This window comes from Denticeps clupeoides, chromosome 9 (assembly GCF_900700375.1).
Source record: "Denticeps clupeoides chromosome 9, fDenClu1.1, whole genome shotgun sequence".
In the NCBI taxonomy this organism is placed as follows: domain Eukaryota; kingdom Metazoa; phylum Chordata; class Actinopteri; order Clupeiformes; family Denticipitidae; genus Denticeps; species Denticeps clupeoides.
In genome coordinates this window covers 3,116,225-3,133,333 of record NC_041715.1, presented here as the reverse complement: position 1 = coordinate 3,133,333, position 17,109 = coordinate 3,116,225, and the positions used below count along the sequence as shown (strand labels likewise).

Genomic DNA, 17,109 nt, shown 5'->3' with positions numbered 1-17,109 from the left:
CTACACATCTTATTAAGTAATGAATAAATAGTGATGAAATCAGGATGAAGAAAAATGTCCCGTAACTGGTCTCTGGAAAGAAAATGGAGTCTCGGTCGACACCATCAGTGCACTGAGGCTTCACCTGGAAGTGAGGAGGAGAAGGAGGAAGTGAGGGGGACTCTGCAGGCACTGGTGCTCCACACCCATGAACTTTAACCCCCGCTCTTCCATCAGCTGTGCAGGGACAGGCCGACCGAATTCGGTCCAGAATCGATCTGTCTCTCGAACGTTGAACCTCTTTTCCTCGTCACTGCCTGAGTGGAACTGGGTCACACACGCATGCACGCGTTTAGAATAAAGCAGAAATCTTCCACAGTCCAATGTTCTGAAGATCTTCAGTGCTTCTCAGTTTCTTGGCTTTTTGTTTTCCTTGTGTGTGTGTGTGTGTGTGTGCGCTTCTGTATTCAGTGTTTCCAGTTCTTTATGTCTTCTATAGGCCTCTACTGTTGTCACCGGCCTTTTTTCATGGTGTACTCTGCTGTGTGTGTGTGTGTGTGTGTGTGTGCTTCTGTATTCAGTGTTTCCAGTTCTTTATGTCTTCTATAGGCCTCTACTGTTGTCACCGGCCTTTTTTCATGGTGCACTCTGCTGTGTGTGTGTGTGTGTGTGTGTGTGTGTGCTTCTGTATTCAGTGTTTCCAGTTCTTTATGTCTTCTATAGGCCTCTACTGTTGTCACCGGCCTTTTTTCATGGTGCACTCTGCTGTGTGTGTGTGTGTGTGTGTGTGTGTGTGTGCTTCTGTATTCAGTGTTTCCAGTTCTTTATGTCTTCTATAGGCCTCTACTGTTGTCACCGGCCTTTTTTCATGGTGTACTCTGCTGTGTGTGTGTGTGTGTGTGGGTGGTTTCTCCTCTCTGCATCAAGCTACCTGAGTTTGGTGGATTGTCTGGTTATGGTATCTGTAATGATTGTTAAGGCCATTGAGACATCCTGCTTGTGAATTGTTGTTGTTGTGCCTCTGGTTTGTCGCTCGGGGTGAAGGTCGGGTCGGAGGTCGGCCGCAGGGTCAGGGCGTGCAGGCCTTGCCGAGGCGAGGGTTGGACTTTCTGGACTGCAGCGGCGGGAGGGACCTGGTGCTGACTGGACTGTAGCCTGGCTCAGAGCCCCTCCTGGAGCAGAGGTGGGCGTTTCGGGCGTGGCCGTGGGGGAGGGGCGTCACAGGCGATTTGGGCAACTTGTACAGGAAGACGTTGTAGTGCAGCGGGGGGCTGGTCTGAGGATGCAGCTTCGCTTCTTTAGGCAGGAGGAGCTCGAGGTTGATGGTCACACCCTCCTGTTGAACACAAGTGTAGATACAAACACACACTTCTAGGGACATCTTAATTATTGATCGCCATGTTGCTCTGTTTGTAGATTGATATTTCGTCCACAAGGGGGCAGTATAACATTTACATTTACAGCATTTATCAGACGCCCTTATCCAGAGCGACTTTCAATCAGTAGTTACAGGGACAGTCCCCCCCTGGAGACACTCAGGGTTAAGTGTCTTGCTCAGGGACACAATGGTAGTAAGTGGGATTTGAACCTGGGACTTCTGGTTCATAGGAGAGTGTGTTACCCACTAGGCTACTACCTAGTGTATAAAATCTGAACATGGCATGACACCTGTGTTTCGCTGTTCATGATCATTTACACCAATTTAATTATATCTGAAATATGTTGACATATATTAATAATATAGTAATACTCATCGGGAGATCTTCAGATTCCCACGACCAGTGAGTGTCACTGTTGCAGGTCACATGGCCAGGACTAGCGGCTGGTGTTGGGTTCGTGTAGGGTGTGCGGCTCTCGTGGTGAGCTGAGCACAGGTGGAGTAAAGCAGGACAGGAGCGGGCGCGGCAGAGGAACACACGCGGTCTTCAAACAGATTCTGCTTTTATTTACCGCAGGGCTTCATCCACATAAAAAAAAACGTACAAAACAGACCGAGGAACAGCGGAAAGCAGAGCAGACCACACAGACCCGGATTTCCGGACACACCGACGATGCAGAGTTATATTCATCACTTTCCACGGACAAACACCGAAACTCGCACTACAGCCACGTTCTACACGTACATCATCAACCTCAGAACGACGTCACACCACTGCATGCCAACAGACTGGGACACGGCAGCCAAGGTCAGAGGTCAAAGGGGGGTGAGCGAGACAGCGGGACAGCAGGAGAGAGCGTGACGTGACAGATGGGTGGAGGTGGCTCCCTCTTGTGGCTGTGATTGGCTCCTGCTACTTCATTGCTCGGGGGTTTGGTGTCTCGGTGATCCGATGTTGATTACGCAACATCGTCCTGTGAGTTCACTTCGGAGACGTTGATCTGCTGCGAGTTTACCTCGGAGGCGTTGTTCTGCTGTGAGTTTACCTCGGACACGTGGTCCATGTCCCCAGCTGCCGCCTTGTTGTCTTGCGCGCTTGTGAAGGAGTTCTGGATGTTGAGAGACTCCTCCTCTTTAGTGGGTGACGACTTCAGCGGATTTTCCACCTTAGCTGGGTCGTCCTGAGGACAGACAACAGAGCACAGAGCAAGGATTAGCCTGACAATTACAGCATTTATCAGACGCCCTTATCCAGAGCGACTTCCAATCAGTAGTTACAGGGACAGTCCCCCCCCCTGGAGACACTCAGGGTTAAGTGTCTCAGGGACACAATGGTAGTAAGTGGGGTTTAAACCTGGGACTTTTGGGGTCTTCTGGTTTATAGGTTAGTGTCTTACCCACTAGGCTTCTACCAGCCTATCATGCTGCAGTCTGACAATTAGACACACACACATACACACACACACACATACACACCTCTCATATATACATACACACACACACATGCATGGTCAGCAGACAGAAAGTCCCTAAATGCAGGTCCAGGGGACACAGGGACACATATGGTTTGGAGGCGTTGATCCAGTGTTGAAACAGTGTAGCGTGCGTTTTTTATTTTCTGAGTAGTGAATGTGTGTATTACGTGAGTAGTGTGTGTATTTGCATATTATGAGTAGTTTATGTGTGTCTGTGTAGGCTGGGAATATACTTGCTGTTAATGCTGCATTTACAGCTGCATTATGACTCAACATTTCTACACATGATACTTGAGGTCTCCACTAGGGGGCAGACCACAGAAACCAGACCCGGAATTAAAATGAAAATCGGACCTGAGACCCAATTTGTACTGCGAATGCGTAACCCTACTCCTAAACCAAACCCTAAATCTAACCCTACTCCTAAACCTAACCTTACTCCTAAACTGAACCCTACACCTAAACCTAACCCTGACCGTTGGACTCGAATCGGGTTTCCGTTCCAAATCAGGTAGCCACACTGCATAATTGTTGAAATAAACAACACAGTGACACCGGAAGAACTGATTGTTTTACGCCTGTCATGGACATGATTAGCATTCGAAGTGTAAAATACGAACGCGTATTTTGTGGTGACGTGCATGGTGGTACTACCTACTACCATTGTGTCCCTGAGCAAGACATTTAACCCAGAGTGTCTCCAGGGGGGGACTGTCCCTGTAACTACTGACTGTCGCTCTGGATAAGGGCGTCTGATAAATGCTGTAAATGTAAATGTAAATGTATGTCTGACACATCAAACTAACACAGGACCCAGCAACCCAACACTGCAAATTTGAGCCAACAGCCTGCTGTTTCGGAGCAGCTGCTTTACGCAGATTAAATGCACAGATCATATTCAGAACAACTTACATAAGCGCTTTAAAATGTTCATCATTTCATGTTCATCCCTTATTTGGTCACTAAAACCCGTCTGTTAATACCATTCGCTTAAAAACCTTTTGTTCATGTAAGAAGTAATGTAAGTCTATGTAAGAGGCCAACATCTAGTAGAAGTTCGTTCCACCACCTGGTCTCCAAGCCAGAGAAGAGTCTAGATGAACGCATTCCTCGTACCATGAGAGATGGTGGTACCAGTGGAGCAGTGCTGGAGGATCGGAGAGATGGAGGAGTGATGAATGATCCGAGGTAGGGAGGAGGGTGCAGGAACCCGGTGGAGGGAACGCAGCAGTGGAGTGGTGCGGGGAGAATATGGGAAGGTCAGAAACGGGGTCGGCTTGTGACTGTGAACTCGAGGGTTACCGGGAACATGAAGCACTTCTGTCTCTTCACCAAGTGAATAAGCTAAAACATGAAATCCCTTGGACAGGATGGAGGTGAAACATGCGCCGATGACCCCGAGTTAAATCCCGAGATCGAGCGCTAATCCTGCTTCCTGTAAATCAGCCCTTAACATGCCACAGCGAGATCTGCGGGGGGGAAGCGGCCCGCTGGCCATCGATTGGTCCAGTTTCATGCAAGCGTGAAGGTTGCTCTGGGTCATTATTTACACAGTAGGCAGTGTTTCTGTACGGAATGTTACGATGAGTTGCCCTGTGTAGTATTGATCTGGGATCGATCGGAAGAGGCAGTTCGCTCCGGTGGCCGGATCCATGGAAACATGATGGAAGAATGTAGGTTACGGCCCTTTATTGCAGAAATGGGGTCCGTCTGACTATGTTCAATAATATCCAGACACCCAGAAACAACGTTTAAAAAGGGGAGGAGCCTGTAGGCACGATTGACCGCTGTCACATTATCTAGGGTGACAGGGACAGTCTCCCTTGAGACTGTGTCATGCTCAGCGACACAGTGGTAGTAAGTGGGGTTTGAACCTGGGACTTTGTGGTCTTCTGTATCAGTATAAAACCCATCACTGGTGAATGTGATGTTAGTGACCACGCCCCACCTGCTACATCTCCTGTAGCTTCCCCCCTCTGCAGTAGTTCTAGGTCAGAACGGTGAACGGTGATGTCCCTGACGTCTGACTGGTCAGCAGGTGGATGAGTGAGTGAAGGCGGATGTGAGGTGGGACTAACTAAACAGAGGGTGAGAAACGTGGAGTAGCTGCTCTGGGTCCAGGTTCCTAGAGCAGCTTGGGATATGAGCAGATGCTGAAACTTCTTACCTCCCAGGTGGACTCACAGGTGTATCTGCTGAGGGTTTTCTGAGATGGGGACAGGACAGGGTCAGATTCAACGTACATCAGACACCTACATCATGTGTGAGTCCTTCACGTTTACAAGGGGTGGGCGGGGCTTTAGCTAAACACCTGCAGCGTGAAGCTTCCTCTACGCTGAAAAGATGAGGGCTGGGTGGAGGTGGGTGATGCGCGATATTTATTGACCAATAAATCACTTTTGTGACAATTCATATGATGAAAGCTACAATCAAAGTCAGCCAGTCACCCTCATTCACTCAGAAGACGATGGAGACGACGAGGACGATGAGGACGAGGAGGAGGAGTTACCTGACATGTTACGTTATCGTAATACGCCAGCGTGTGCTCATGTTTCAGTTCAGACGGGGAGTCAGACACACTCCTTACGTTTGCCTGTGATCCCTCAGCGACGGTGGACACCGATACGTTATCCTGCTGCGTCCCCGAATGTGGGCGGTACTTACTGCAGGAGACAGAGGGACGAAGACGGGGGTTAATGCATAACACTTTGTGTGTCTAAAGATATGTATATATGACGTATCGTGTGCATGTTCATACCTGCGTCTGCGCAGACGGGAGTTCTCTGCCTTCAGGAGGTGCAGACGCTTGGCGAAGAAGACGATGATCATGAAGAGGAGGAGGAGCACCAAAGAGGCTCCGCCCACAACCAAACACATAATCTGAAAGTCGGTGACAACCGACTCACAGCGAGGTCCTTTATTCCAGAGATACTCCTGCATATTACACCTGCAGAGAGGGAGAGAAACTTCTCCATTACAACAAGAGAAACACACACACACACACACACACACACACACAGACAGACTTCCAAACTCCTTTCAATAATTCAATTAAAAAAAACAATTCATAGAAACTCAAACACACACACACACACACACACACACCAATCTGCATGAAGAAAAAGAGATTGAGTAGGGGGTGTCTTTGTCCATTATTGTCTTTGTTCGTCTCCCATTCCCTCCATTTGTGAGAGAGAGAAAGAGAGAGAGAGAGAGAGAGAGAGAGAGAGAGAGAGAGAGAGAAACTCTTCATTTGTTGTTGTTCCTGCTTGTTTTGGAAAATTGAATTCTTGTCTTTTGAATCCTAATTTCACAGATTTCTGCAAGGTTCAGATTTCAGTGGCTTGTTGCTGCTGCTGCTGTTGCTGTGTGTATGTGTGTGTGTGTGTGTGAGGGGACACAACAATCATATCAGTGTGTTGATAGGCCGAGCTGTCTAAACTACTGACATTAACATACACTGTGTGTGTGAGAGAGATTAAACCCAGAGAGATTATGAGCTCGGACTAAGACAATACATTTGAACAGACTGAGCTCTTCCTTTGTCTCCGTCCCCTCCTCTCGTCTCCCTCGCTCACTCCGGGGCATAATTCCATCCCGTGGCAGTTCACGGGCAGCGGACGAACTGCAACACCGAATAAATCTGCTCGGTGTCCAGCTCTGTGTCCCGCGGTTCTGCTGACCCACTTCACACACACACGGAGCACATCAATAACGCCAATGGCCTCACACACGAATGAATGGGTAGAGTATACGCTCCACGCACACTCCGATCGGCTCGGGCTGCTGAGTGGCCACGCCCACCCTCACCCCAGACACCAGGAGTTAATAACGTCAACCCCTCTGACCCGCCCTGACCTGCTGCCAGGAGGAGGATTATCTGCAGCTCCAAGCAAAGGAGGTGGAGGGACTCGGGGTCCATAAGGCCACCGCCTCCTTTTGTAGAGTCACTGCTGCTTTAAGTTCTCTGTATAAAAGTGGGTCCTGACAGGGACGCCACCAGGCCTCCATGTCCTGGTGCAGTGTTGGCCTAGCGGTTAAGGAAGCGGCCCATTAGTCAGAAGGTTGCCCCGTCCCCACACACTGCTCCCCGGGTGCCTGTCATGGCTGCCCACTGCTCACTCAGGGTGATGGGTTAAATGGGGCAGTGGTGGCCTAGCGGTTAAGGAAACGGTCCTGTAATCAGAAGGTTGCAGGTTCGATTCCCGATCTGCCAAGGTGCCACTGAGGTGCCACTGAGCAAAGCACCGTCCCCACACACTGCTCCCCGGGCGCTTGTCATGGCTGCCCACTGCTCACTCAGGGTGATGGGTTAAATGCAGAGGACAATTTTCACTGTGTGCACCGTGTGCTGTGCTGCTGTGTATCACAATGACATTCACTTCACTTCACTGTGTCCGTCTTACCTGCAGAACGCGCCGATCCCCTCCACCTCGTAGCACTGGCCGCCGTTGTAGCAGTAGTCTGTCAACACGTCACACGGTGACCGGCAGGTTCCGTTGCTGCGGACGTAACCTTGGCGACAGCCACTGGGCGTGTCCAGGGCACCGGAGGGAGCGACGGCGGCGGCGTTGGTGTCTCCGCTGGATGCGCTGTCTGCGTCAGAGACGAAGACGCGGGGTTTGGAGGAGACTGTCGCGCTGACGAGGGCGCCATTCTCGTCCTCCATGTCTGAGACGGTGGGCAGGTCGTCTTCGTCGGGGTAGACCTCCGTCGTCGAGAAGTCGGGCGAGAGATACTCGTAAAAATCTGACAAGGTCCAGGAAGTGGGGTCCCCACCCTGCTGCTCCTCCGGGTGGGAGTACGATGGAAGCTGGGTGGGTAAGTGGTCGTGGAACTCTACGTTAATGATGTCGTCGTCTGATTGGCCATTGGTTTGGGGTAGAGGCTCGAGCAGAGAACCGTCAGCTCTGATTGGTTGGCCGTAAGCCCAGGCCTCGTCACTCATATCCTCATCCTCCTCTGCAAAGTCGAGCGGCCTGCGGTGCTTGTGTCGTGGGCTGGTCAGAACAGGAAGCCCCGCCCCCAAGCTCCCACCTGTGTGAAGGCCCAGAAGTTGCTCCTGTTCCACGGAGTCGGCAACCATCTCCACATAGATACCGGTGCGAGGCTCCGCCTCCTCGTGTTGAGAGTGGACTCTGACATCCTCGTGAAAGGGCGTGGCCTCATCCGTCACCTGAAACGCACTCCTGGGGGAGGAGCTCACCGAAGAGGAGGAGTTTGAGGAGGCTTTAGAGACATGCAGGACACTCCCTACAAAAGACAAGATGAGAAGTTCAGGCGATGTTCTCCAAGTTCCCCACGCTCCACACCCTTCCAGTAACACACAGGCGACAGACCTGGCTTTAATAAACGTGTGTGTGTTAGTAGGGTGGTAGTAGCCTAGTGGGTAACACACTCACTATGAACCAAAAGACCCAGGTTCAAATCCCACTTACTACCATCGTGTCCCTGAGCAAGACACTTAACCCTGAGTGTCTCCAGGGGGGGGACTGTCCCTGTAACTACTGATTTTAAATCGCTCTGGATAAGGCCGTCTGGTAAATGCTGTAATGATGTAAAATGTTAATGAATAACGTTTTGCAGGTGTCTTCCAGAGGTACGATTCATATTTTTTGTGAAGGACAACATTTATACCATCTCGCCCCCACTTGTACAGTGATCCGAGTTCGTGTGTGTGTGTGTGTGTGTGTGTGTATGGCTGGATTAGGTGTGTTGATTTATTAATGTGACCACGAGCTGGGATTGGGATTAACACTTGACGGACACTGTGGACACACACACAGCTAATGTGCTTGTTAATACAGGCTGGCCATAAACACACACACACACACACACACACATTCAGGTCACACCACCATGTATCTGTTTTCAGACCAGAGCAACGTTTAAACGTGATGTCAGGTGGACTTACGAGAGATGGAGATCAAGTTCTGTTGATTCTTGATGGACCTATTTTGGCTGTGTGTGTGTGTGTGTGTGTGTGTGTGTGTTTGACCTTTTTCTAGAACTGGGTCAGTCCTACTTTAATCTGAATGCAGTCATGGAACCGTCCAGCACTGACACCCCTCACACACACACACACACACACACACTCAGGGTTCTCAAAAATGCCTGTAATTACATTCAATTACTTTCATTGTATGGAGGATTTGTGATTTAAATTCCATGGAGGAACAAATGTGCTTGGGCTTTCAAAGCCTTCCACACACACACACACACACACACACGCACACCCTCTCTCTCTTCTCGCTCTGTTCCCCCGCTTTCTGTGCGAGATGCTGCTCTAGACCCGGCCGTGCGTGTTGTTGCCATGGTACACCCCGATAAAAGGAGAGTGAAGCCCCTTTCATCGCACTGCTTTAAAATTCCATCTGCGTCTGAACGTTCTATAGCAAACCTGCTCCTCAGAGGTCAGAGGTCAGCCGAAGTCTGAGGGAACAGCCCCGGCTCCGCGGTGGGAACGACCGTCAGCGCTTCGCTCGTTTGCGTTTTCACGTCTGACATCTGAAGTGTGGAAATAAACCGCGGCTGATCCCATCTCCCGGTCCGATTAGAAGAGTGTGTGTGTGTGTGTGTGTGTGTCCTGTTCTCTTGGTCTTCAGATCCATGTGAGGTGGAGCTGACCTGCTCGCTTACGTAACTCGCCGAGTCTAATCTTAGTTCCTCCTGGTCGCTCCCTTTCCTTCTCTCCTCTCTGGCCGGTTCAACGCGCAGTCCTGGCGCGCGTGTGTGTGTGTGTGTGTGTGTGTGTGTGTGTGTCCAGGCGAGAAGTTGGCATCGTCCACCATGGCACCGGTGATGGTGGAGAGATGCAGGGCGTGGCCGGACGCTCCCGCCGAGCCGCCAGGCCTGAGGAGGGGGACGCTGCCAGGTCCCACCGCGCCTCCTCTTTCTCTCCCCGAACCCTCATCTTCACAACATTGTGCGTCTTTGGGTGTTGCGGGTCCCTCAAATGCCTCAAAACGGCGGCACACCGTTAATCTCAGGACGTGGAGACGCGCGTTAGACGTGAGACGCAAATTCTAACGTTCACAGGGTGTTACTGGCCTAGCGGGTAACTCACTCGCCTGTGAACCAGAGGACCCGGGTTCGAATCCCACTTACTACCATTGTGTCCCTGAGCAAGACACTTAACCCTGAGCGTCTCCAGGGGGGGGACTGTCCCTGTAACTACTGATTGTAAGTCGCCCTGGATAAGGGCGTCTGGTAAATGCCGTTAACGTAACGTGTGAATTGTCCGTATTGCTTTTTCATAGTCGTGTGTGTCCCGAGCAAAATAAAAATGTGGACAGGCAGGGCGCGGCACGGGCGCGGGGACGCTGCTGATGCAGTGCGCGCCGGCAGGGCGCAACACCAATGTGGCAAGGCTAATGCCTAGTGACAGGCTGGCAGTTCCGAGGGCACAAACGCAGATGGTCATGCTGCCTCGGCCGACGCCCACACACACACACACACACACACACACACACACAAATCACCGCAGTGCCAGTGATGAACACTTTTACACTTTTTACAAGGTATTCTTACAGTATGACACGTGAAACAGACACAAACCCACAAAACATACTGACGTTGGGGTTCAAATTTAGATCAAAACCAGAACAATGTTTGCCACCCCAGTTCAGAGTCGTGATGAGGACGGGGTCGGAGTTCGGGACGGGCTCCTGCCTTATTATTCTACCTGTATACTTATTTCTGAGGGTCGGTCTGGAGGAAAAACGAGGGGGTCAAGATGGGGTCCACATGCTGGGAATTCTGCTGCGCCTGATCTGCCTGACGCTGGGAATAACGATTGGAAAAATATCTATATACTCCACATAGTACCATCAACGTTAATTTGACCGAAATTTTATGAAAAATGTCCGTAATAACTCCCGAAATAGGGGCAGTGGTGGCCTTGCGGTTAAGGAAGGTTGCCGGTTCGAATCCGGGTGTGACCGAGGTGCCACCTGTGCTCCTCCCGGTCTTTTTCCTCTGGTTTACATCAGCCAGCATCAGCTCTCGATTTCGACCGTCAACTCTCCCTCCTCCAGGTAGACGTGTTAAAAGCGCGGTTGCCGAGCAACGCAGCAGCCAGAGCGACGTGGAACGTCGGGAGTCTGTCGCGCCGACTCGGCCAATCACGGTTCAGACCGGAATGAACCGTTATAATCCCATTCTGCGCTTCCTCGGTGTTACTGTTACGCGGTGTTGTTACTTTTTTTTTTATCGATGTTAATTAATCGTTACTTTTATCAGGAACGTCATGAATAAAGTTGCCTCACCTCGAGCGCAGAGCGCGGCGACGTTCAGCAGCAGCAGCAGCAGCAGCAGCAGCGGCGGCGGCATCCCGGCCACCGTGTCGCACCCGCGAACACAAAGACGACGCAGGTGACGCTCGGTGCGCCCGGGGTCGCTTAGTGAGGACGGGGGCGGGGCTCCATGGCGGCGCTCTGTGGTCGGAATCGGACGAATTTCTGACGCCCGCTTCGGTCCCGCGTCTACATGCGGCGCGACATGTTCACCAGAGACACTCACAAGCAGGGACACCGACAACCACTGAGCGGCGACACACACACACACACACTTATATACACACCCATACACACACAACCTTATATACACATCCATACACACACAACTTTATATACACATCCATACACACACACACACACACACAACCTTCTATACACACCCATATACACACAACCTTATATACACATCCATACACACACAACCTTATATGCACATCCATACACACACAACCTTATATACACATCCATACACACACAACCTTATATACACATCCATACACACACAACTTTATATACACATCCATACACACACAACCTTATATACACATCCATACACACACACACACACAACCTTCTATACACACCCATATACACACAACCTTATATACACATCCATACACACACAACCTTATATGCACATCCATACACACACAACCTTATATGCACACCCATACACACACAACCTTATATACACATCCATACACACACACACACACACACACAACCTTCTATACACACCCATACACACACAACCTTATATACACATCCATACACACACAACCTTATATACACACCCATACACACACAACCTTATATACACACCCATACACACACACACACACACACACAAACAACCTTATATACACACCCATACACAACCAAAAATATACACACAACCTTATATACACACAACAACAACAACATTTATTTCTTATATAGCCCAAAATCACATACAGTACGTCTCAATGGGCTTTGACAGGCCCTACAGTTGACACCCCCCACACTTGACCCTTCTGGACACAAGCAAAAACTCCACACAAAAAAAACTCTAGGAGAGAGAAAAAAAGAAAGGAAGAAACCTTGGGAAGGAGTGATACAGAGAGGGACCCCCTTCCAGGGTAGAGTGAGCCTGCAAATGGTGTCAGTGCAGGGTTGGATATGATATAATAATAAGTCCTACAGTTGTAGGGTTGGAGAAGTCCAGGATGTAGTTAGTGTCATGGTCTAGATTACGTGTCCACAATGATGTTACTGGTCCATTTGAAGATCCCTGAAGCTGTAGTTGTAATGGTGGTGGTGGCTGTGGTGACCCTCTGGTTTGTTTCATGTTTTGTCCTTGTAAAGCAGTTGTCAGGAACCAGGATTTATTTGCTGGTCTCTTCACTGGGGTCTGCCAGTAGTCTGGGCGCTTGATTCCGTGTCTCGGAGAAAAACAAACAGAAGCAGCGGCAGACGGTTGCACTGTACGACCGATACTGAAATATGTGGTTATAGTGGTATATTGATGCTACAGTGGCCCGGTACCCTAACTAGGACAGCCTAACTAGGGTCAATTTAACTTTGTCTGTGTCTAACAGGGGGACTCTGGATTTAAACACTGAGACTGTGTCTGAGTCCCGGACACTGACAGGCAAGCCGTTCCACAACTGCGGAGCTCTATAGGAGAAGGATCTGCTCCCAGCTGTGACCTTCTGCACCTTTGGTACCAGTAGTGACCCCGCACCCATTGATCGAAGGGGGCGTGGCGGTTCGTAAGGAACCAAAAGTTGACTCAGGTACTGTGGGGCGAGACCATTTAGAGCTTTATAGGTTAAAAGTAGGATTTTGTAGTCAATCCTAAATTTGATGGGTAACCAGTGCAGTGATTGTAAGACTGGGGTGATGTGGTCAAATTTCCTGGTTCTAGTTAGAACTCTGGCTGCAGCATTCTGTACTAGCTGGAGTTTACTCATGCACCTACTAGAGCATCCAGACAATAATGCATTGCAGTAATCTAACCTTGATGTAATAAATGCATGAACCAACTTTTCTGCATCATGCATTGAAATTATATTTCTTATTTTCGCAATATTTCTAAGGTGAAAGAATGCTATTCTAGTGACATTATCTACGTGCGAACTGAATGAGAGACCTGCATCAATGATGACACCTAGATCCTTCACTTCAATACTCGGTGAGATACAAAGGCTATCCAGGGTTATTGTGTAGTCAGCCAGTTTATGCCTGGCTGCTTGAGGCCCAAGTACAAGAGCTTCTGTCTTGTCAGGGTTTAGCAGGAGAAAGTTGGTGAGCACACCCATATACAACCACACACACACACACACACAACCTTATATACACACCCATACACACCCACACACACAACCTTATATACACACCTACACACACACACACTTATATACACACCCATACATACACAAACATATACAGTCAACCTTATATATACACCCATTCACACAAACAAACAAACAAACATAAATACACACCCATACACACACACAACCTTATATTCAAACAAACATATACACACACCCATACACAAATACTAATATACACACCCATACACACACAAACAGACAAACATATAAACACACCCATACACACACACAACCTTACAGTATATATACACCCATACACACACAAACAAACATATATACACACCTATAGACACACACAACTTTATATATACACCCATACACAAACAAACAAACATATATACACACCCATACACACACACACACACACACACAACCTTATAGACACACCCATACACAAACAAACACACATATATATATATATATATATACGCACACACACACATTCATACACAAACAAACAAACAAACATATATACACACCCATACACACACACACTTCTATACACACCCATACACAAACAAACATATAGACACACATATATACACACAATGTTTTCACTGAAAACTTCACATGGCAACTGTAAAATTCTTTTACAAAAAGAAAACTACAGTTTAAAAGCTGTGGGCCACTTAAAGCTCACTTGTTAAGGGTAAAATAGGATGTATAAAATATCAACTAATATCTTCCTGGCCCAAAACATTTTTCACTGTAAAACTGACCTGGGAACTTTGCTCATGTGTAAATAGATTTATGATGAAGATGGACATTTCAATGTAAAATAAATAGTATTGCAGCCTGCAGTATTTAAGGTGGAACAGCTACAAATATGTGAAGTGATTGTCATTCTGATACACAGCAGCGCAGCACATAGTGACACCACGAAATGTGTCCTCTGCTTTTAACTATCACCCTTGGTGAGCAGTGGGCAGCCATGACAGTGTGGTGGCCTAGCGGTTAAGGATGTGGCCCTAAAATCAGAAGGTTGCCGGTTCGAATCCTGATCCACCAAGGTGCCACTGAGCTGCGAAGTTGAGCAAAGCACCGTCCCCACACGCTGCTCCCCGGGCATACAAACACATATACGCACACACACACACACACACACACACACACACACTCTCTCTCTCTCTTTTCCCATTATTGATGACAAATGATACTATTATAGATGTGATTACTATAATACAGGATTTGACACATCTAATAACAAACACATTTTAATATTTTAAAACAAAGTTCATCTTCTGGGAGTTAGAATAATCATATACCAAGAAGCATGGCTGTGTGGATAGTTTTTCTTTTCCTACATACTGATAATTATTTCTGGAAGTTTGCAGGTTCGAGTCCCGAACCGCCAAGATGCCACAGATGTCCCCTTGATGAAGGTACCGTCCCCACACACTGCTCCCCGGGTGCCTGTCATGGCTGCCCACTGCTCACCAAGGCTGATGGTTAAATACAGAGGACACATTTCACTGTGTCACCGTGTGTTGTGCTGCAGTGTCTCACAATGACAATCACTTCACTTTTATTCAGCACAATAAGTGACACGACTAAACCCACTGCTCTCTTCATTCATATAAAAGAGTTCACACACAAAACATTTGTGTAATTTTTCTTCTGTATTTGTGAATGTGTGAATGTTGTGTTGCTTTTTATGAGTGAGCACGTCTTTTACTCCTGTGGAACTGGTTTGTCCTGTTCTGTAAATGAAAGTAAAAGTTGGGGATATGTTAGGGTCGGGTTTAATGCATTCTGTGATCACTTCACTGTGATTGTTTCTACAGCGAGGATTTCGACTTGTACCCTTGTACTTTTGACTTGTACCCTTTTGACAGCAGTAATGAAGGAGTTGTAAGTACTGGAAATACGTCTCATACTATATAATACCACCACTTAAAGTAAAGAGGTTAATTTTCCAGACTGTGGTCTTTGCTCACTTTCACTTCTTATTGTCTTCTAGATTCGTCCTTTCTCTTAGTTTGCTGGCCAGCCCTACTGGTATAGTTGTAGCGGCGGCAGCAGCGGTAACGGTAGCTGGAATTGCTCTTTACAGAAAAGTTGTCAGAGACGGTGTCAGAAATGGTGAGTTTCCTGATTTGCAGCCATTGTTGACCTTTTCCCCTGTAAAGCTCAGGGTTATTAATTCAAATATAGAACTAATGTTCTGTCTATTTTTATGTAATAACAGCTCAAAACCATGAGGATTAAGAAGAAGACCTGAGCATGTCTCTTAAAGACTCAATCAAAAGTGTATGAAACATTTTTTAAAAAAGAATGATTGTCATGGAAAAATAAAGACTGGAACCTCACCTCCTTTAATCATGTCTGAAGTGTGATCTGATTGTCACTCAGCGCATCTTGTTCAGCTTTTATTTTGAAGTATTTAAACTTCTTCGTTTGAAGGGCATCAGTCTAGCTGTATCGGCAGCAATAGTTGTAGCTGGATATGTTTCAACTGGTGTAGTCATGGTTGTGGAAAAGGGCTGCATCCAGTCAAAAACACAGTTGATAACTGAGTTAAAATTTTGATAAAAACTGGAATTATTAATTATTGTTATTAATAACCATTATTATTAATTATTACTATTTTAAAAAGTGCATTATTAAAAACTGGAAGGATGTTGGAAATCTCACACAGTGGAAGAAAACAAACTTGGTCAGAAATCATCTGATTATGATTATGTTCAGGTACATGTTTGGTGAAATCAACTAGTGAATTTCTCAGCTCTGTTTAATTATGAAAGTAAAAGCATTTTATTTCCACAAACTATACAAGGGAATTTTGTTAAACCAGTTTTGTTATCAAGCTGACATCACCTCTGTATGATGGAGATAACATGACTATGCAAATCTAACCCACCTGTCGTCCGCTAAAACCCCAGAGTGAAACTGGGTGAGGAACCTAAATAATTTAAATACTTCACAGTATTCAACAAACTATTTATGTAATTAATAGACTGATTTCAGTCAGGAAGTCAAAATGGAAAATCCGTATGGAGAGAAGTGCATAAAAATGCCTCACTCTTGTGCTGCTTGGGGCTGTACAAACCGCTGTACGCTCCAAACCAGATCCCGGGGGATTACATTTCATAGGTAAGGCTGGACAATTGTTTTGAATATATTTGGCCATTATAAAATCCCATTTTATAAGTCTTAACCTTAGCTAAGCTAGGCTAAGATAGCAAAGCTATGCAGTCCTGTGTTTAAGTCAGCCTCCAAACAACGTTTTGGTTAAACGTAAGAACTATAATACGGGATTTTATAATGGCCAAATATAATCAAAACAGTTGTTTAGCCTTACCAGGGTAAATGTAATGTAAAGAGATTTTTGTGATTATTTAATTTGTACATTTCACTATTAGTAATTTGTATGCAACTTTTCATTGATATACAAGTAAGTGCCCTTTATCATATCGCAATCGCATACCGCAATATTGATCTCAATAATTGCAATGTCTTTTTTCCCCAAATCGTTCAGCCCTAGTCTGTATCATGTGGATTTAGACCCAGTGTCTAGTTCAAGTTCAAGATGAAGTTGAACTTTATTGTCATTTCAGCCACATACACGTTAGACAGTAGAGAGTGGGTGGTAGTAGCCTCGT

The 17,109-nt window shown here is 47.2% G+C and overlaps 1 protein-coding gene and 1 long non-coding RNA gene across 6 annotated transcripts; one reads left to right on the top strand and one right to left on the bottom strand.

The window, feature by feature from the left end:
* Positions 1 to 521: 521 nt before the first annotated feature.
* On the bottom strand, positions 522 to 11,369 carry cspg5b (chondroitin sulfate proteoglycan 5b). 5 transcript variants are annotated; one of them, XM_028990555.1, is made up of 7 exons: positions 11,100 to 11,369; positions 7,239 to 8,085; positions 5,591 to 5,779; positions 5,342 to 5,495; positions 5,000 to 5,038; positions 2,404 to 2,538; positions 522 to 1,315 (listed from the first exon to the last, which is right to left on the bottom strand). In XM_028990555.1, the coding sequence occupies exons 1-7, from the start codon at positions 11,161 to 11,163 to the stop codon at positions 1,049 to 1,051; spliced, it is 1,695 nt and encodes a 564-aa protein (XP_028846388.1). In that variant the 5' UTR covers positions 11,164 to 11,369; the 3' UTR covers positions 522 to 1,048. The 5 variants fall into 5 exon arrangements, with proteins under 5 accessions (XP_028846388.1, XP_028846390.1, XP_028846392.1 ...); XM_028990557.1 differs by having other exon boundaries at positions 5,420 to 5,495; XM_028990559.1 differs by lacking the exon at positions 11,100 to 11,369 and adding an exon at positions 9,233 to 9,413.
* A 3,849-nt stretch (positions 11,370 to 15,218) lies between these two features.
* Positions 15,219 to 15,826, top strand: LOC114796473 (uncharacterized). Its single transcript, XR_003750736.1, has 3 exons — positions 15,219 to 15,358; positions 15,468 to 15,589; positions 15,696 to 15,826. It is a non-coding gene; the product is annotated as an uncharacterized LOC114796473 (long non-coding RNA).
* The last annotated feature ends 1,283 nt before the right edge of the window (positions 15,827 to 17,109 follow it).